Source organism: Zootoca vivipara, chromosome 9 (genome assembly GCF_963506605.1).
Source record: "Zootoca vivipara chromosome 9, rZooViv1.1, whole genome shotgun sequence".
In the NCBI taxonomy this organism is placed as follows: Eukaryota; Metazoa; Chordata; class Lepidosauria; order Squamata; family Lacertidae; genus Zootoca; species Zootoca vivipara.
In genome coordinates, this window is record NC_083284.1 from 62023786 (window position 1) to 62046033 (window position 22248).

At 45.6% G+C, this 22248-nt stretch overlaps 1 protein-coding gene across 1 annotated transcript in view; it reads right to left on the reverse strand.

The window, feature by feature from the left end:
* N4BP2 (NEDD4 binding protein 2) overlaps window positions 1-4344 on the reverse strand; it is a 28078-nt gene extending 23734 nt beyond the window's left edge. The window contains 3 exon segments of the mRNA XM_035111921.2: window positions 184-530; window positions 995-1188; window positions 4118-4344. Of these exon segments, the coding sequence (XP_034967812.2) occupies window positions 184-412 (229 nt within the window). The 5' untranslated portion in view covers window positions 413-530; window positions 995-1188; window positions 4118-4344.
* Window positions 4345-22248: the final 17904 nt, after the last annotated feature.

Genomic DNA, 22248 nt, shown 5'->3' on the forward strand with positions numbered 1-22248 from the left:
CTTGTGCATTGTTTATTAACAAGTGGCTGTTGTGACAAAATGTTCTAATATGGAGTGTTCCTGCTGTTCAGGGTTCCAGTCAATCAACCATGCCTTTTCCCTTGATACCCCATGTTGTCACCTCTCTCACCTTATCACTGCATTAAACACAAATGCTGACAATATTTTAAAAAATTGATTTACCTCTGAAATCACATTCAGATAGCACCATGTAAATGACAGTAGGATCTAAGTCAGAAAACATTTCTGAAAGACTGCTGAAGAGTTCTTCTTTATCAATCCCATGCGGTGTTTGTAACATTGTTAGATCTACCAAAGGCGGTACCAAGTCAGCAGATGCAGCAGGCGTCGCTTCTGAGTTTATGCTCTTTCTTGATGGGCTCACACCAAGATTTTTCTTTTTCTTTGGCATTTTTTTCTCCAAAATATATTTCCCCTCGGATTTTATTTCATCTACATAACACTGGTTATGTCATGAGCAAGGCAGTGTTCTTTGTACGCAGCACATATTCAGTTCAGAAACAATGAACCTAGAATGGAGACATGTATTTTCAAACACGCAATTGAGTCACCTTTTTCCAAACTCTTTGGTGTACACCAAAGTTGTGACATTCTTTCTTTAATTTTTTTTAAACTCTAAAGTCTAGTTCTAAACTGTAAGTGAAAAACATTTTATTGGCAAAGTCTGCTAACTTTCTTCATCCTATCTTTCAAGTTGTCAAGAGTCATAATAAACACAATCTTCATAATAAACAAAATTCAAGAACATTTCAGACTCTAGAGTAGTGCCTAAATCTTACATTGTATGGCAGATATTTTAAATTTAAGTAAGCATTCACAAAACTGCAAGCTTCTCAGGATTATCCATAGCATCAATGCTATGACAACACATACTATACTAGTAGAGCAAAACTATACTAAAGCACACATTAATTAGTACAGGGTACACAGAAAACAAGAGTACTTTAGGAATTAAACACAAATATTTACTCACTTTCAGGAGCATACCTTTACATTTGATAAAGATAAAATTAGCTGGTCCCCTATTTCCACATTTCATCAGTTTCAGATAAATTGCCAAAACAAAGTTAATACCAGGAAGTACATCAGGCCACACTTCTGTTTGAAACTCCTGTGTGTATCATCCAGTCTGGAGTTCGCTCCTTTGGTTCATGAAGGTTCATTAACCTGCAACGAGAAAAAATCAGGAAGGCTCAGAATTCAAATGCAATTAAATTCAGAGCATACTGGTATATACAGAAGTGGATTTTATTTAAATTTTTCCTTGCCAGGATGTGCTGTCACACACTTCAATTCTGGGGAGGTTAGCTGCAGACAAATCAGTTGTTTATATTCAGCAGTGGAATGTAAACCATCTTCCTACCAATAACTATCTCATATTTATTGTTTTTATGCATTGCTCTTCTCAGATAGCTACACACACGTATGTCATATTTGTCCTAGACCAAACATTCTCATTCAAGAATATAACCTATTGCAATGGCATTCAGTCCTTCCATCGAGCTGAAACTGCTATTTCAGACTCAACATTTCCTCTGACATGTGGCATTTTGGGGGGACATGAGAACTGCAGCCTAATTATTTCTGGGCCCAATTAAAGGTTTTGAATGTTAAAACCCTGCATGGCTTGAGACCACGTTATTTGAAGGACCACCTACACATGCATAAGCCTGCCCAAGCATTATGATGTACAACAGAGGCCTTGCTCTCCAATCCACCAGTCAGAACCATTAGGCAAGCAATTCCCTGGGACAGAGGTTTATTAATAGTAGCTCCACACCTTTTGAACACCCTTTGCAAACAAATACACATAGCCTTATCATGGGTGGTCTTGAATAACCCTGATGACACATTAATTTAACCCTGCATTGTGCTGCACCTGAAAAAAGTGTGCCTGCGAATTGTGCTGCACCTGGGGAAAAATATTTAGCTACTGCTGATTTTTCTGTTTTTCATAACTGTATTTTTATTAATTTGAGAATTTTGTAAACTATCTTGTGAGAGCCCTGAATGGCAGACTAAACCTTGTTAAATTAAATAATCAGTGAATCTACTTGTAGAGGGGTGCCTGCTTAACAGATTATGATGACTCATGCATAAGCGCAGCAAATAAGTGTTCAGAGTTTTACCCTTGAGCCCACTTATACAGATTTGTTTTAGCACCAACAGAACTCACTAAGTAATCCGTGTAAAACATTCTCACTCATTGCTGCTCTCCTAGCAGAAAAACCTATTATGAACTTTTCACCAAGCATGGTAGGTTAACAAAAGCACACAAGGTACCTGTGAATATAAACCTGGAAAATAAGATCATGTCATAGAATAACAATGTTTTCCACAGATGTATGTTTCCCAAGAGTGTTTCCCCTACAGCAAATACATACCAGTAAATGTTTAGCTGCTTTATAACTACAGTATGTAACATTAATCAAATGACTTGTTTTACAACGGCTTATTTGCTCAATAGATTATGGCTACCTGTCAGACATTTGGGGAAGAGGAACAGATTACCGGTATTCAAAACTTAAATTTAAAAAAACAAAGAGAAGGGAACTTTTGCATGTTTACATGCATGTTCAACTACCCCTCCTAAAAATTATTACCCAAGCTAGCATCAAGGGGGGAAGAGAAACTTTTTAAAAAGGCAAAACAATTTAAAGTAGGGCTCATCTTCTCCATCTTCATCTGAGGACTTGAGAGTTTTAATTGCAACATGGTTATCTACCCAACCTGTCTGGCAACGAAATTAAAACCTGGTCTTAAATATGTCACCTGTCTTTAAAACGTCATTTGTTGCCTCCACATATTAATATCAGGAAACCACGTATTTTTTTGGTTCAGGGTTGTTTTGCTTTTTGCTGAAACTCAGGATGAGCATGTGCTTATTTTAAGCTGTACAAACTGTGCACTTACAATTGCACCGATTAGTCATTAATTAACATGCTTTTAAATATTGATAGTTTGATTTAGGGTGATTTTTAAATGTTATATAATGTTCATATAATCAAGTTATTTAATAATGAGTATTAATATTTCATTATTTATACCCCACCCATCTGGCTGGGTTGTTTTTGAAAAGATTTAGTAATTCATTGTTATTGTAAGGATTTATTGATTGGAATTTATGTTCTGTTGTGAGCTCTGACCATATTTAAATGGAAAAGCTGCATACAAATGAAAGTATTTCCATGATAAAAAAATAAACTTGAAAAGAGCATTAAAGCTTACTACAAAATTTAAACAAAATAATAAAGTTAGAGAGACACTCTTAATATTAGTCGGGCACTCTTTGTGTTTTGTTTTCCTTGTACTACAGTTCAAGCAATTAAATTGAAAAATGCCTTATAATTAGGTAGTTGTAAGAACTTTTGGAGTTCTTTACACTTGCAAAAAAATTGATAGTCCAGAAAACAGAACATAGCAAGTCTTGGAAAGATTTTTTATTTGTTTGTTTATTTGTATTGCATTGCAGCCATGTTTTCAGCTTTTTATACACCTCCGTTTACACTGATAAGCAATTAAGGAAGAGGCGCTTGATCTCTGCTAAAATCCAGATCCCGAAAATGGATCTGCTGGTTTTATAATGGTCGAGAGGCGCTTTGCCCGAGCTCGGTCTATGAAAGACTGGGAAACGGCAGAAAACTCTGACGATGGGCCTTTGAAGTATTCGCACACCTTCAAATCTAAAAATAAATAAATGAGAATGTAAAACAAACCAACAAAACAAACACCTCTCCATGGGGAAGAGACACAGACAGCCTCCCTTGCCACATTCCCGCGGGCCGAGGAGCGGCGAGGCGAAAAGTGCGGGCACTCTGCACACGCTCAGGGCGCTGCTGCTCGACAAACGACAGTGAGGAGCGAGCCCCGCTCCCGCCTCTGGGAAAACGGGGGGGGGGGGCAAGGGCGACACAAAGGGAAGGGGGCTGAGGGGAAGCCGTGAGCCCCGCTCATCGTCGAGGCATTTCCCCGGCCGGCCTCCGAAGGGGGCGGAATGAGGCCCGAGGAAGGTGTCCTAGCTGTCCGGCGGCCGAGGGAGGCGAGCGGCCTGTTTCCCTCCCCGCCGCCGCCCTCAGACCCCCGCGCTCGATTTTACCTCACCGCCGCGGCGGCCGCCTCCGACCCTTTCGTCTCCGTGTTCGCGCTGCTCTCGGCCAGGCGCGAGTCGCGTAGGAATACACAGGCTCGCGGGTTTGCTAGGCCTCGAAGCCGGGGACGCAGCGCCTCTTCAAGGCCGGTCGCGGTACTGCAGTTCGGGAGGAGCGTCGTCGTCGTCGGCCGGGCGTCCGGGGCGGGCACAGGCGCAGCGAGGCAGGGCGGCCTAGGCCTCACACCTGGCTGCTTTCAGGAGGGGCAAAGTACTGTATCCTACTCTCATAGTAGCCTGCGAGAAACCAGCATTCAGGATTTGAGCACAACAGCACTCTCCCCTCCTGTGGTTTCCAACTATTCAGAAGCATTATTGCATCTGCACAATGACTTCTGCTTCTGCAATGACTTCTCCTCCTCCTGCACCCCCCCCCAAAAGACTCTGTGGGGTCAGGGGTCAGGGTATTGCTCTACCTGGCAAACTGGAGTTGTAGGACCTAAGTCCCACCCGGGTATTAGGAGCAATGGAACCACACAAAGAGGCAACATGCCAGGCAGGATACAACAAGATTTATTTGTTCAGCATATGCTAACCAAATGGTGCAGTGCAATCAGCTCGCAACCTGCACACTGAATTGTGGAGTTACAATACTTTTATACAGTCAAAAACAGGCCAACACCTTATTTCCTTAACTACAAAAACACATGTTTTCCAAATGCAATACACCCTTCTCCCTTATCTGGTCCTGTGAACCCAGCTTGTACTCCCCTCCTCCTTTACTGGGCGTGTAGAGAAAGGCAGACATTTGATAACAGTTTGCAAGCTACACGCCCATGGGGCCCCCTGCCTGTGTCTCACTTTATGCCCCTCTATACAATGTGCTGTGTATTTGAATACAACTGTTTTCATATCAATTATGTGTGTCTTAAATAAAAGTACTGGCCCTTCATTTCCCCCTTTCTTTTTGTGACAGATTTCACTCCAAGAGAGGAATCTCGTCATCTGGAGGGATACCTCGATACAGGGCCATTATGTGGGGCATGGTTGTTCGATCAATCAGCAAATACATGGGACTAAGCAAAGAACACGTTAAAAAATGGCTATGGGATCCAATAATGTGGTTCCAACCCAGGGGAGCCAGCCTCTTAAAAATGGCTGAAGCCTCTAGCTGGTGGTAGTGAAATCTACTACCACTTCTTCCATAGGGATGAACCCTCCACTCTGGATTCCCAGTGGGGGCAGCACCCCTGCCCTTGGATTGTTTTTGGCACAGAGGGTACATGCTCTGGATACTGCTATCACAATACTATATTACTTGTGGAATTCTAGCACCTTGGGTAAAACATTTTTTTTCTCAATAGTGGGCTATGCTTATTTAACAGGAAGGACCACCAGCAACTGAAAATGCTGTTTGTTTTGCCTTTTTGTGTGTGCATGTTCCCAGGTGTCAATCTAGCTTACTCTGGTCTCTTGACCTTCAGCATTCCATAGCAACAATTCCTGGGGGATCCCTTGAAGGGCTTCCCTTTGACCATTTTCGCCTTGCCATAGGTTTTGGACAGGTTTTGAACATGTCGTGAGAGAGATGTTCTTGCCTTGACCTTTCTATGGGATGCATTATTTGGCGTTGGTTTTGCACTTATAGGAAAGTTGCTCAGTTGTTCCAAGGGGACCAAAGAAAGTTCATTACACCTGGGATACATGTCCAATCAAAACTAAGTCATTTAGCCCCATTAACTTTCCAAACCTTTCTGGAAAGGGCTGCTGTCCAATTGTGAATTTAACCCTGTATGGGATCATTCCTGCTAAATCAAAGCATCCTGTTATCTGGGCTTTCATGAATCCTGAAGCTTCTCCTTGATAAAATGAACTAAAAATGTGTAGAGAAGGCTGGTACACTGCAGAGTTCCAGGTGGGAGAAAGAAATGCGGTCATAAATTGATCTAATCTAAATCTTGGACTGATCTATTAAAGTAATTAAATGCATGAGAATCCTCCATTGGGGTGTAAGCAATAATACGTTATACAAAGAATATTAAACACAGAAACTATTACACCCAACAATTCCCCCTTTGTCAGTCCCATTCAACACATTTCAGCATTCCTACACAATAACACATAATACACAAAACATACAAATTATTAATTCTACACCATTTGTATATCTTGAGGCAATCAGGTGAACTTGAGATAATTTTTGCTGACTTTGCATGTATCTCCAACCTTTTGGGCACAAGGGCTTTCTAACCCTTGATGAAATGTTATAGTTTTCTAGGTTCTTTCCTTCTTAGATTGTGATCAAAGAGATAAAATGTTCTTCATAATACAATTACTCAGTTCCTCAAGTCTTTTATGAGAATAAATTGTTGTGTCCATTGGCAGGCTGCTTAGCTGGTGAGGAGATGGTATTTATCATTTTGATTTCCTGTAAAACATCCTTTGAAAATAGACCTGCAGGGGTTGGGGTCTAAAGACACAATTAGTTAGAAAATAATAATAACAATCAAGAAAAAGGGAGAATATTATAGAAATTTCTTCTTGGGAGGAAGCTGTCTGTTTAATTTACTTCACCTAGTTTGGCTGTGGAAGAAACAAGGACAAAATTTTTTGTTAATTAGGACACAAGTTCCTTATATGGTTCTGAATTCTCTTTGAGGTTCGTGTATCCTAGAATCATAGATTCACAGAGCTGGAAGAGACCACAAGGGCCATCGAGTCCAACCCACTGCCAAGCAGGAAACCATGGGCGTAGGCAGGGGGGGCAGGAGGGGGCAATTGCCCCCCCTAGAAGCAGGGCCACTGGCCAGCCTGCCCCACTGCCCGCCCGGTGCCGTCTCCCTTCTCCCTGGCTGGCTGTGGGGCGGGCGGCAGGAAAGCAAAGCGTTTGGCTGGCTTTCCCTCCCTCCGCCCCACAGCCAGCAAGGGAGAAGGGAGACGTCCCTTCTAGCCGGCTGGCTGTGGGGCGGGCGGAGGGAAAGCCAGGCAACCGCTTTGCGCGGCTCTGGGGCTTTCCCTCCACCTGCCCCAGCGATTGCAGAGGGGGAGGAGGGGATCGGAGCAGCCCGATTTCGGGCTGATCCTGGCTCCCCCTCGTCCCTTCCGATCGTGGAGGGGGAGGAGGGAGTCGGAGCAGCCCGATTTCGGGCTGATCCTGGCTCCCCCTCATCCCTTCCTATCGCGGAGGGGGAGGAGGGAGTCGGAGCAGCCCGATTTCGGGCTGATCCTGGCTCCCCCTCGTCCCTTCCGATCGTGGAGGGGGAGGAGGGAGTCGGAGCAGCCCGATTTCGGGCTGATCCTGGCTCCCCCTCGTCCCTTCCTATCGCGGAGGGGGAGGAGGGAGTCGGAGCAGCCCGATTTCGGGCTGATCCTGGCTCCCCCTCGTCCCTTCCGATCGTGGAGGGGGAGGAGGGAGTCGGAGCAGCCCGATTTCGGGCTGATCCTGGCTCCCCCTCGTCCCTTCCTATCGCGGAGGGGGAGGAGGGAGTCGGAGCAGCCCGATTTCGGGCTGATCCTGGCTCCCCCTCGTCCCTTCCGATCGTGGAGGGGGAGGAGGGAGTCGGAGCAGCCCGATTTCGGGCTGATCCTGGCTCCCCCTCGTCCCTTCCTATCGCGGAGGGGGAGGAGGGAGTCGGAGCAGCCCGATTTCGGGCTGATCCTGGCTCCCCCTCGTCCCTTCCGATCGTGGAGGGGGAGGAGGGAGTCGGAGCAGCCCGATTTCGGGCTGATCCTGGCTCCCCCTCGTCCCTTCCTATCGCGGAGAGGGAGGAGGGAGTCGGAGCAGCCCGATTTCGGGCTGCTCCGATGTGGCCCCGCCCCCGCCCCCTGGCCCCGCCCCTTGCTCCCCGCCCCTTGCCCCCCCCTGATTTTCATCCTGGCTACGCCCCTGCAGGAAACACCATCAAAGCATTCTTGACACATGCCTGTCAAGCCTCTGCTTAAAGACCTCCAAAGAATGAGACTCCACCACACTCCCCTGCAGCAAACTCCACTGCCGAACAGCTCCCACTGTCAGGAAGTTCCTCCCAATGTCTAGGTAGAATCCTCTTTCCTGCAGTCCAATCCACTGCTCCATGTCTGCCCCTCCAGAGCAGCAGAAAACAACCTTTCTCCCTCCTCCACACGACATCCCTTTATATATTTGAACATGGCTATCATATCACCCCCTAACCCTCTCTTCTCCAGGCCAAACACACCCAGCTCCCCAAGCCGTTCCTCATTAGGCATCGTTTCCAGGCCTTTGACCACTTTGGTTGCCCTCTTTTGGACACATTCCAGCTTGTCAGTATCCCTCCCGAACTGTGGTGCCCAGAACCAGACAAAGCACCCCAGGTGAGGTTTGACCAGAGCAGAATACAGTGGCACCATTACTTCCCCTGATCTAGATGCTATACTCCTATTTATGCAGCTCAGAATTGCATCGGCCCTCTTTTTAGCTGCTGCACCACACTGCTGACCCATGTCAAGTCTATGGTCCACCAAGACTCCCATATCCTTTTTACATGCACTGCTCTCAAGCCAGGCATCACCCATCCTGTATTTTTTTTTCCTTCATTCATCCTGTTTGAAAGGGAATATCATTATTAGACAGACTTATAGTAGGAATACTCTGATATTTATACCTGTGGAAAGAATTTGGCATGTTAGATTTTGGAACTTGGCAACCTCTTAATTAAAACTTCATTTTGCTCCTTTCTCTTTCTCTTCAAGCTGACATAGCCTCTGTGCATGTACAGAGTTCTTATTTCAGCAAATCTATTGTACCATTTAAAATGCTCTTGGCTAAATCATCATTTGAATAAAGGAAGGGAAAGGTGAGGAATAGATTTTAAAAATAGGGTTAGATTTCAAACAAAAAAACAGAAACCTAGCAAAAAATTTCCAAAGCCAGTTTAAATCCATTTTCCTAGTTTGGAGTCCTAATATAATTTGCTACACTATTTCTTGTTTCTTGCACCAAACAGACATATACCCCAGGCAAAGGAAATTGGGATTTATTTTGCCTCCTTTTTCTACAAGTTTTGGGGTACAGATTTCTATTCCAAAATTACACAAATGTGGATTATTATTTGTGTGCTCTATTTCTGGTCATTGGCGGAAAATCATCCACTCCCTTATGTACGGGTGAAATGACCAGAATCAGAATTTCATAAATTTAATAATTACAGCCATGGGCAAACTAAATTCCTTGCCCCCTTATGTATGGGTAGAATGGCCAAAACCTAATTATGAATTCGTGTGTGCCTAAACTTTGCAGTACACAAAAATTGCTGACAACATGGTGAAAACTCTTTGGATACTCATCTCAATGCATGATATACCAACTCCACTTCTTTCTAAACACCATTTCTTAAATTCCATTCCAAACTCTGAAAACCAATGCTTGACCAGATTCAGCCCATTATACTACACCACCAGAATTTAAACTCACTTTTCCTTGCTTGCAGACACATTCTCTCTTTCTCCTTCTACCTACCTAGCACCTTCACTGCACAATCCACCATTTAACTCCCCTACTCAGCAAGAGATTTGTAGGCTTGCAGACACGTTGCCTTCCACCTAGCCATAAACTAACAGAATTGGAAGGGACCTAAGGTCATCCAATCTGACCCTCTAAACAATGGTTCCCATTGGTCTGTTATATCGCTGTGTGGTTTTTCAATAGATTGGCCAGAATCAGTTTTGAAATCCATCGCAATAATTTTTTTTTTTTGACCTGCCAATACATAGCAATGTTTCACTCCTCAGGCTGAGGGAAAACAGGGCAGCCGATTGCGAAACCCTGCCTTCCCCTCACACTGACAGATCATCCTCACTTCAAGGCACCATGGCACTACCTTCCCTTCTCACTGAGGCAAAGCAGCCTTTCTTAATCAGCAAGAAAAGCAGCAGCAGCCACAGTGGGCATGCATCTTCACTGGCTGCCACCGCTCGCTGCCCTGCTGATGGCGGCTTGAAGTACCGGTACCCCCTCATCCCCTTCCACTCAAACCATGTGGTGGAAGTGACTCTGCTTCCTCCCCCCTCATCCAACCTCTGTGGCTGCTCCTTCCCTCAACCCCACTAGGCCTGGCTGATACATTGCCCAGGACCAGCATGAGGGACAGACTGCAACTACGGCTTCACTCAGCGGTGTATCATGGGTGAAACTGCTGCCTCCTGAGTCCCTCTGCACGCAAGCAGGTGTGGGATTGCGGCTGCTCAGCTGGGGAAATGCAAGCTCTGTCCCAGTTCTCCATTGAGAGGTATGCAGTTGCATTCCCCTCAAGTGGGAAGTTTAACCCCCACCTTGCCTCCAGCATGAGCCAGCGAGGGGTGAGGTCTCTGTTAGACTTCCCCCTACCCCCTACCACCGCCTGGTCCATATTTGGGGGGGAGCACACATCATGGTTTATCAGGATATCATGATGCTAAGCTGCTGATATACCATGTTGTTGAAAACCAGCTATCACCCAGCCCTAGTCTGTTTTTTTAGTATCCCTAAAATCCATTGCTTATTAGGAGCTACCCCACATTTTGTTCAAAAACTTGCTTTGCAGAGGTAACTACCATAGAGTTATCAAAAATTTCAAAAGTAGGGGGTCCTCAGTAATTAGCTAATTGGGAACCACTGCTCTAAAATACAGGGTTCACAGCAAGATTTGTGTTACCAGAGAGACACATACATTTAAATACAGACATGAAACTGGGAAAGGAATCCCAGGCTATGCCCTATCATGCAAGCACACAAGTGTACTAGGAAAAAAAGAAGGGGAAGATAAAAATACCAATATTTATATAGAAGCCTTTAACAACCCTTAAGATAAACAGTTCAAGACGGAATTTTTACTTCCTTAAACTAAAAAGTCTAAGGGATGCTTATAACACATAAGATACCCAAGTTGGGTAAATTTTCTAGAGAAGAATCATCCTCATTTGCATGGTACGCCTAACGTAAAGGATATGAGTAACTTAAGGGTTAAATAAGCACATACAGAAACTGAAAAGGGGTGAGTACTTTTCACACCAAATGGAGTTCCTAGCAATACTTTCCCCCCTCCCTTTTAGCTTTCCCATGAAAGGAAGCTTACTTGGGAGTAAGTTTACTTATTAGTAAATCCTGGCTGCTCTCACAGAAACTGTAGGAGCCCTTCTGCCCAATTGAACCAAAGCCAAAACTGGATTCAGGTAGACAATTGCTGGCTATGGAGCCTCTACCTTTAATAATATTTTCCTAGAAGGCACGCCGTATTAAAAACATTAGGCTAAATTCACAGCACATTTCAAAGTAGAAGAGAACATGACGGTAGATTAGCTCTCTCATAAACTCAATTCCAACTAAACATTCCCCATAAGTTCCAAATTTCTTTCCTCGTTAATTGCAAGGGGGGGCAATCCCCCTCTCAGAATACAGTTTAACACGTACAGGAATTCTTTCCTTTCCTTTCTACCACTTAGAGGAAGACTCTATTTTGGAGCCCTTCTCAAATAACAAAACATTTGCACACCTCATTCTTACATTGCCATGTTTAAGATTGATCAGGTCCAACATGGCTTCTTTAAACTAAAATTTTTAGAGCAAGCTTGCGATTATAACTATCTGTGGATATTATGGCCAAATTTAAACAAATCCCTTGAACATTTTCAGTTTTGAGTACAGCTCTTATTTACTTCAAGAAAAAAACAAAGATCTCTAACATACAGACTCTCAGGCTGGATTTTTCTCTAATTATTTATGGGTTTCTGTCTGGCCTTTTGACAGAGACAAGGAACAGACTCACATATACTTAACAAACACACATAACAGACAACATGTAACATATAACCATATATATATCTTTCCTTCATTTTAAGGAATTTGCTTGTTCCATCAAACTCTTATACACTGGGGTTGATGAGCCTCCCCCCATTTTCCCTTCACCTCAATTATTCACTGCACTCACACACTCGCACCTGGGTTTCGTGGCCTGGGTGGTCGCCCACACGCAGGAAACGCACTACTGCCCAGTCCGGTCTCTGCCAAGGCAGAGACCCACACTCAGTTTTGGGTTTCCTCTACGGTCCCCCACTCTTTCACACTCCATGCATATAGGCGCCTCACACAAACAGCCTCCCAACCTAACCTGGTTCCCTTTTACCTTCCCATTTTTATTTTATTTTATTTTATTTATTTATTTAAATTTATTTTTACCTTACGCGTTTACCTTTACGCGTTTACCTTTACGCGTTTTACTCCGTCCCTTATGGAAGGATGGTTCGGTCACGTCTTACCTCTACTGCGTGCCTACTAGACCACTTCCATGAGGCTGATCAGGCCTCTTGCCCCTACCTCTGCTGCGGGGTCCCTTACTCACCCGTCCTGCGGGGTTGAGACAGTCTCTTTCCTTCAGCCGGCTCCATTCCTTGTCACTCCGCTTGTCCACGGCACGGCAGCGATCGCGGATACTTGCTTTCAGTTTCCCAGCCACAAGCAGCTGGTGCGCGCTGAAACATCAAGCAGCGGCTCCGCGGCCCCCAACCGGACCGGGGAGGTCGGACCTGCCCTTGTGTGGGTCCAAATGTCCTGTACAAATCCCGGACGAGCCCCCAGAAATGTAGGACCTAAGTCCCACCCGGGTATTAGGAGCAATGGAACCACACAAAGAGGCAACATGCCAGGCAGGATACAACAAGATTTATTTGTTCAGCATATGCTAACCAAATGGTGCAGTGCAATCAGCTCGCAACCTGCACACTGAATTGTGGAGTTACAATACTTTTATACAGTCAAAAACAGGCCAACACCTTATTTCCTTAACTACAAAAACACATGTTTTCCAAATGCAATACACCCTTCTCCCTTATCTGGTCCTGTGAACCCAGCTTGTACTCCCCTCCTCCTTTACTGGGCGTGTAGAGAAAGGCAGACATTTGATAACAGTTTGCAAGCTACACGCCCATGGGGCCCCCTGCCTGTGTCTCACTTTATGCCCCTCTATACAATGTGCTGTGTATTTGAATACAACTGTTTTCATATCAATTATGTGTGTCTTAAATAAAAGTACTGGCCCTTCAGAGTCTACCAACTCCATCCAAGTGAGTGAGGGTGCCCCCCCCTTATCTCCTGGCTTTTGGGAGAACCAGTTACCTGTACTCTTTAGATATGCAAAGAGATACTTAAAGGAGACTAGGCAGGGACATTTACATAACAACTGGTTTGACTTCTTTTAGCAGTCTTCAGCAGAATGCAATCTCATACCGGTAGCTTCAGTGGTGTCCAAACTTTTTTTCAAAGAGGGCCAGATTTGATTTTATTATTAAAGATTTTCTTGATTTACAAAAATATATGCAATGTCTCTCGTAACATCTTTACAAATCAGTTTTATTTGTTGAGACATTGGGAAGAAAGGGGGAAAGAGGTAGATGGGGGATGTAGATGATGTTTCCATTTTGGTGATGATGTTTCCATTTTGCTTAATGTATGTGGGTTTTTTGTTTTGTCAGCGTTGCTTGTGTAGGTTCTCTGCTGTTTGTTTGTTTGTTTGCGTTCCTTTGGTGGTGAGAGTTGTTGGGGTTCGCCTAGATACGGTTGTTCACTTTTTTTAGGATTTTGCCCCAAAGTCTTTGGGAGAAGAAAAGGCTAATGAGTAAACCTGCCACAAATCCGGAAAACATCAAACGTTTAAAACTTCCCTATATAGGGTTGCCTTCAGATGTCTTCTAAAAGTCAGATAATTGTTTATTTCCTTGACATATGACTGTGGGTGTCACTACCAAGAAGGCCCTTTTCCTGGTCCCCTGTAACTTCACTTCTTGCAGTGAGGGAACTGCCAGAAAGTCCTCAGAACTGGACCTGTGTCCAGGCTGAACGATGTGAGTGGAGATACTCCTTCAGGTATACAGGACCAAGGCCGTTTAGGGATTTAAAGGTTGTGAGAAGTCACTTGCGTGGACTTGCAATCAGACAAGGAGACACCGAAGTAAGTCTTACCACTTCCTCTTTATTGTAACGCGTTTGCAAAGGCGGGCTCCACGACCTGAGTGGTGCGAAGAGCCCCGATCCACACATAAGCTGAGGCTTATAACCCTATTGCTGACGCCCCTCCTTAGAGGCTTGGCTTACAATCTATCTATCAGAGAAAGACACATTTCTAATACATTAACCAATCTACACTCTCTATTCTAAAGCTAACCTTATTAGGAAGCATGGGCTATACTTCCTTATTTCTACTCTAATTTAGCTGACACGGCATCCTGTTCTATTCTACTGAGCTGACAGGCATCCTGTTCTATTCTACTGAGCTGACAGGCATCCTGTTCTATTCTACTGAGTTCGAGACACATCCTGTTTCATCACTCACTCTCACAATCCCCCCTCTTTTTTTTGTATCTTGACTCGAACTCACATAATAAGTCCTGGTAATCTCCTTCCTCCTCTTTTTCCAGACTTCCTTCTGGCGCACCTGTTGGGAGGGGCTTATAAACCTGCATTAGCATCATTATGCGGGGGGGAACTGCCCTATCCATCATTCTTTCCATCATTGACTGTAAGCATTGTAGCAAGCAGGGCATACAAAAGCAGAAAAGGATTAAAGGGTTGCACTTCCCCGTCGAACAATCGGTGGATGCTGCTCCTCTAGTCAAATTTATCCCCTCAGGTCCCTTATAGGTGGGCTGTGTGTGGACTCCCTCCGTATACCAATAATGATAGGAGCCACCCCCCCCATATTGCTGCCCTGGATGTGCTTGAACAGATATTTCCCTTCCTGCAGATAGGACTGTTCCCGTCCGTGATTCCCACACCAAACTCCAGCTCTCCCGTTAGGTCCCTGGCCCTTATCTATGGCAGCACAGGCATCAAAGCAAACCACAACCTTGCCCTCTCCCCTCGTTGTGTTATGCGCTATATATCCTTGTCGATTCTGGGCTATTTTGAACATGTTACTCCTCTCACTGGCTTTATTGGCGGTCCCGCCCTTGTATCCATATATATATATATATATATATACTGGAAGTTATGGGTCCCACAGCCAGGGGCTCATAACACTCTGTCTTATTCCCTTTTACTTTACACCTATAGTACTGAGTTTGGTTATGGACACAAGGACTTAATTGCTGAACACATTCTGGGGCCACATTATAATACATCAAGGTCTGTGTGACCTTACTGCCTGTTCGGGTTGCTTGAATGCATTCAGTGCACTGGGGTTCTGATTGAGCGGGGATGGTTGGAAGGAACAGACAGAACAAAGCCAACACGCCTGGTGGTATTAGGACGCCCCTTCTTCTTCCACATATTCGATCCCTTTCATGCCAACAAAAATAAGTTATCATCCATGTCAACAATCCCGTACATACCACCCCCATCCACCAATACCAATGATTCCAGGGTTCTTCCCACATCCTATACCCTCTTACTCAGAAAGAATGGGGCCCTTTCGGGGGACAGATACTCCAATGCCTGCCGCACTGTTGGACTCTCTGCCAGCTCACACTGGACCTTTCCTCCTAATGCTATCTTACAATGTTGAAGGATGATGTCTTCTATGAAAACAATGTTACACTCTTCTGTACAATGCACACACAGCACACACCCCTCACAATGTGCACAACAACAGCATTCGAAAAAGCACACACAAGTACAGAACAAACACATTTGCTTTACAGTCTCGGTGTGTCCTGCTGGATCCTGGTTCCTGATTTAGTGAGTGTCACTTTCAGCGGGTTGTCTGGACTAGTCGTCGCCGTCCAACTTTCAGGTGGAGCTCTTTTTACCCGATGGTAGTGGGTCCACCCATGTTCCCTGGTCCGCACTGCTGATTCAGTTGTGAGCAGGACCTGGTATGGGCCTTCCCAGCTCGGGCTGAATTTCTCCGTCCGCCAAGCTTTTATCAGGACCAGATCCCCAGGTTGGAAGCTGTGCTGTTGCTCCAAGAGTGGGGGCCGCTGTGCTAGTATGCCTTGTCTGTGGAAAGATAACAGAGACTGGGGCAGTGACTGCAAATATTTCCTGGTAAACTGATCCCTGAATTCAATTTGAGGATTCCCTAGGGCAGCCAAGTAAGGGTGACCCATCATCATTTCAAACGGGGACAAGCCAGTATCCTTCCGAGGTGCCACCCTCATTCTTAACAATGCCAGTGGAAGGTTCTGTGTCCAGGGCAACCCATTCTCCAGATACAGTTTGGTTAGGTGTTTTTTTATTTCTCCATTTGCCCGTTCCACTTTCCCACTGCTCTCTGGGTGCCAGGGGGTATGGAAGTTCCAGGTGATTCCTACTGACTTCATTACCTCCTGCATTGCCATTTGGGTGAAATGAGTTCCCCTATCTGAATCCATTGCTTCCACTACTCCATAGCGGGGAAGGATATGCTCTAGGATAGCTTTGCTGACCACCTGAGCCGTGGCTCTGCGGCTAGGGAAGGCTTCAACCCATCCAGTTAGGTGATCTTTGAACACCAATAAATACTTCTGCCCTCCCCTTTCGGGCAGCTCGGTAAAGTCTACCTGGACTCTCTGGAACGGCCACACCGCCAGGGGCCGCCCACCTCTCTCGGTCTTCTTTGCCCTTGCCTTGTTAACCTTTTGGCATATCAAACACTTCCATGCAATGGCATGTGCCATTGGCCACATGTCCCTACTCCAATACAATGGTTTCACTAGATTGATCATTCCCTCAGTGCCCAAATGGCTTCCCTCATGTATTTTCTCCAATATATTCAACATAGCCGATTTTGGAAGGACTATCTGCCTCTCTGGAGTTTCCCATCCGTCTCCTTTCCTTTCCCATCCCTCTTTTTCCATGTATTCCTTTTCCTTCGGGGTGAAGGCGAGATTATTTAAGTCCTGCGGATCCACAACTGGTATCCGCAAAATACACTGCTGAATCACTTCTTTCCTCGCTACCCCTTCCGCTGCCTCCCGCGCCCTGAGGTCTGCCCAAGCATTTCCCTGTTCCTCCGGCCTGTTTCCTTTGGTATGAGCTAATATGTGCACAATGCCTACCCTTCGAGGCCCCATCAGAGATTCTAACAACCGCTCGAGCAAGGCTACGTGTTCGATCTGTTTTCCATCTGCTTTGATGAAACCCCGCTCCCTCCATGTTCTACCAAAAATGTGTACTACTCCCCAAGCATATCTGGAATCTGTCCATATAGTCACATCTAACCCTACTCCAAGTTCCAATGCTCGAGTCAGGGCCATCACCTCACACTTTTGTGCGGACCAGGTATTTGGTAAGGCCCCAGACTCAATTATTTCCCCATCCTCCTTTACCACCGCATATCCTGATTTCCTTTTTCCTTCCCTCACATAACTTGTCCCATCCACAAACCATCTTTCTCCGGTCTCCAGCGCCTCTTCCCTCAAATCTTCCCTCACTTTGGCCATCATCTCTATATCCCTCAGGCAATCATGTTCATCTGGTTCCCATTCCTTCCTTTCTCCCCTTAGGAACTCTGCTGGGTTCAAATTCCTGTCCGTTCCTATGGTGATATCGGACCCAGTTCTGAGTATCCCCTCATACTTAACAAGGCGCTTATCCGTCATCCAGGTAGGCGCCGCCCCTGTCATTACCGCACCTATCTGATGTGGGCTGTGTACTATCAACGCCCCTCCAAAGGTTAGTTTCCTACTCTCTAGGACTAACTCCGCTGCTGCTGCTACTGTTTGTATGCATGAGGGCCACCCTCTTACTACTGGTTCCAGAGTCCTGCTTAAATAGGCCACCGGTTGGTAGCGCCCCCCTCTCTTCTGGGCAAGTACTCCCACTGCCGCTTGGCCCGCCGTCGTGACATACAAATGGAATGGCTTTTGGAGGTCTGGGAGAGCTAATACTGGTGCCTCTATTAGAACTCTCTTTATCCCTTCCCACCGTTCTACATCCTCCTCCTTCCTCTGGACAATTGCTTCCGATTCCCGGAGGGCTCCTTGGGTCTGCGTCTCCCAAGCTCCCCACCTGGGATTGCCCTCCCCCTCTGTGTCCCCTGTGCTACTGACATGTGGTGGTTCGGATCTGTGGGAGAAAGGAGCGTGCAGTTCCAGTGTGCGGCCCTCCCCTTGCATGGTGTGCATAAGTGCCTCCGCGTTTTGGGAAGCAGGAGTGTCCTGCCTGGCCATCAGACATTTTAACCCCTCCCCTCGTTCGGGAGCCCGGGCTTGCTGTGGCACTGTAGACCTCCTCTTCTTCCTTTCTTTCTGGAACCTCTTGGCTGCCTTCTCCCTCCACCCTTCTGTCTAGTGTCTTTTGTGTGATTTCCTCCCCCTCCCTCCTGTCAGCGTCTTGTGTTGGATGTGTGTCACGTCCTCTGAACCTTGGGCTTTCCCTGAAGTGTGAGAGCAAAGACCTGTGACCCACGGGATGGACCTTTCTCGCTGTAGGTACTTCCCCCCTGAAGGTGACAGGGTTGATCTGTGTCAGAACCTTGAAGGGCCCCAGCCTTCTGGGTGCCAGCTTCTTCCCCCTTCCTCCCATGGGAAGGCCTTCTGACCACAGCCAGACCCTGTCCCCTCCGTGGAAGACCTTCTCCAGTCCCCTGTGATGGTCTGCCCCCTCCTTGTAAGCCTCATTGCCCCTTGCCACGTCTCCATCCAGTTGTTGGTGTACTGTCTCCCTCCTCTCACCCCATGCCTCAATAGGTGGTCCCCCAATCTCCCCCTCCCCCTGCTCTGGGAAGGCTCTGGGGTTTCGCCCAAGACTGGCCTTACTGGGTGTGAGCCTCGTGAAGACATGTACTGCATGCCCCTCCTTGGTGTTGTCATGATATTGCCTGAGAATCTTCCCTCTGAGGGAGTCCTGGGGCATATACCGGGCATCATTGCTAAAGAGTAACCCCTCTTTCTCTGCAAGCCCTTCCCCTGCCCCCTCTCCCTCCTTGCTCTATGGGTCCTCCGTGGTCCCAAACCAGGCTCCTGAGGTGCCGGTCTACCTCCTTTCCAGCCCCTGCTGAAGCTAGCTCCTCCCCTGCTTCCCTGCTACCAGCCTGGAGCTGAGCCACCAGGACTCTGCAGAGCCCTGGACCCGTCTTAACCCTTCCTGTTTCGAATCAAATAGTATTTCAGCTGTTTTATCCAATATGGATCGGTCTCCCCATCAAAATTCCACCTATATTCTCCTCCCGGCCCTATGGGATATTCTGGCCATATTACCCGACAAAGGTTTATCAATGCCACTTTGGACAGTCCCTGACTGTATGGCTTGATTTCCTTTTCATCCCACTGTAACAGTACTTGTCCCAACGGGCTATTGGGGTCAATGGGATCCTTGTCCCTTGTCCCTGACATTCTTCTACACGTACTCTGTGCCTTCCCCATAGCAAAATGTCTCTCAGTCACTCACACAAACGCACGGAATCGCCTGGCCGTTTCCCTCGCGGGAGGACGGAACCGCAAGCTAATCCTCTCGCCGGGTCCCGGGCCCCGGTCCACACGCACGCGTCCGTATTAGAACCTCTCTTTTGCCCTCAGAGACAAGACACGCTCACGCCTTTCCCAGGCTCCCTCAATACTCACCCCTTTCAGCTCAGTGCCACTTCCTTCGGCTAGTGAACTGGCAGGCGTCCCTGCAGGGCACAGCAGTCCCAGACTGCGAGGCTTCCCTGGCTTACTTAAATCGGTTCTCCGTCGTTCAGCCCTCGGAGTCTGTCACCACGGGGTCCGGATAACAGGTCCCTCCGAAAAAGAGTCGGAGTGGCGCCGGACCTTCTTCCAGCACCCCGCCGCGCAGACCGTCGAGGGCCCCACGTTGGGCGCCAAAATTGTGAGAAGTCACTTGCGTGGACTTGCAATCAGACAAGGAGACACCGAAGTAAGTCTTACCACTTCCTCTTTATTGTAACGCGTTTGCAAAGGCGGGCTCCACGACCTGAGTGGTGCGAAGAGCCCCGATCCACACATAAGCTGAGGCTTATAACCCTATTGCTGACGCCCCTCCTTAGAGGCTTGGCTTACAATCTATCTATCAGAGAAAGACACATTTCTAATACATTAACCAATCTACACTCTCTATTCTAAAGCTAACCTTATTAGGAAGCATGGGCTATACTTCCTTATTTCTACTCTAATTTAGCTGACACGGCATCCTGTTCTATTCTACTGAGCTGACAGGCATCCTGTTCTATTCTACTGAGCTGACAGGCATCCTGTTCTATTCTACTGAGTTCGAGACACATCCTGTTTCATCACTCACTCTCACAAGGTCAACATTGACAACGCGGTAATTGGATTTCCCCCCGCAATAGCACTAAACCTCTGGAACATCCTCCTCTGTTCAGTTTGAGAGGTGTCAACTATGGTGCCAATTAAAAATTTAGTTGTTTAGGCATTTCCTATTATTGTTTAGGTTGCACTGCATAGTATTTTGTTTCAGGGTTTTTATTGTGAGATTAACTGTGGCCTATAATAGTAAGCTAACCTATGTCTTACTTAGCACGAATGAAGAAGTGCCCAAGTATTCAAAGCAAAAATGTTGCATACTTTGCTCCTTCCTCAGTCCTGCTACTACTATACTACACAGCGTTAAGTCGTGGTTTGGCTTAGCATTGCAACTGAATCTGGGCTCATGGTATGTCTTGCTCCAAACAAATCACAAACTGTAGCCATGGTTTGTCCTTGGCTTACTTCTTAAGGTTTGTTTGGAGGAAAAAAGCTTTGGTTTGGAGATCACACTAAGCCAAACCATGACTTAGCTTTGGGTAGCAATACAGCAGCAAAAACAGAAAAGGAACAAAGCAGTCAAGTTTTGTTTCCTGAGTACCCCTTTGCTTCCTCATTCACACTTAACTATAACAAAATTAAAAAATCCTTCCAGTAGCACCTTAGAGACCAACTAAGTTTGTCATAGGTATGAGCTTTTGTGTGCATGCACACTTCTTCAGATACACTGAAACAGAAGTCACCAGACCCAGTGTATCTGAAGAAGTGTGCCTGCACACGAAAGCTCATACCTATGACAAACTTAGTTGGTCTCTAAGGTGCTACTGGAAGGATTTTTTTATTTTGTTTTGACTGCATCAGACCAACACAGCTACCTACCTGTAACACTTAACTATAGTTTGGTTTAGTGTGCCATGTAAACTAGGCCAATATGTATTTTAGCTGTGTGACTTTATGCTGTTTGCTTTGTAAACCACTTAGTTATTTTTATATTAAGCAGTCTATAAATTGATTAAATATATAAGGATTAAATAACCGACAACAGAGTTTCCTTTCAAAATCCTAATTTATTTGTAGGCATTGGGATTATTCATTCTGGTCTGCTGACTGTCCTGCTTCAAAATAGAGCAAATGGATGGAATACGTGGCATTCTTGTACATTTTAATTATAATCCATAAAATGAATTAATATTCAGTTGAACTAATAAACTCTTTCACTCATTAAATACAAAAATTCAACAGCAGTATTAATCCATTCTTGTTCCCCTCATCACCAGCTTATAAATCATTCATGGACAAATAATGTACTAATCCACACCAAAAACATTTTTTAATCAAACAGATTCACATAATCAATCTTCTCTTTGACTTGCCAATTAGATTTTGAATCAGTTTAAGAATGAAGAAGGAACTTCACATACACACATCCCACAGTTGCAGTTACAGCTGTTTCTCTTCCTGTCAAGAGATTGTCATTTCCAAAGCTGTTCCTGGCAAACAGAAAAGAAGTAATAGGCAGATTGGATTTATTTTCCGCAAGGAGTGTATATGGTACTATGAACGTTCAACAGAATTACTGCAAGAAAAAAACAACACATGTGTGAAAACCATATTTTAAAATCAGAACCTGAATAAGAGATAAACTGCAGGCTGGTCAGTTACATGTGGAATGACACAAAATTGTGCTGCAAAACAAATGGAGGAAGTTACATTTCTCCCTCCCCAATGTGGTTATCTCCATAGATTTCATAAGATAGCGGGAAGGGAAAATATTTTAAGGGGTAGTTATTTAATATGAAAGCCAATATGAGCCCTGGTGGTAGTGTTTTTTTAAAACACACAAACCTGAGCTTACGTTAAAAAAAAGACGAGCATTGCAGTTTTTGACTGGGGAGGGCGGGGTATAAATAAAAATTTATTTATATTTATAAGATGAGTGGGTAAATGAGTTCCTGATGTTCTGGTGAATCGTTTCGAAGATAAAGAAGATAAAGACCCAACCAGAGAAGAATGGCAGATCAAGTTGATGG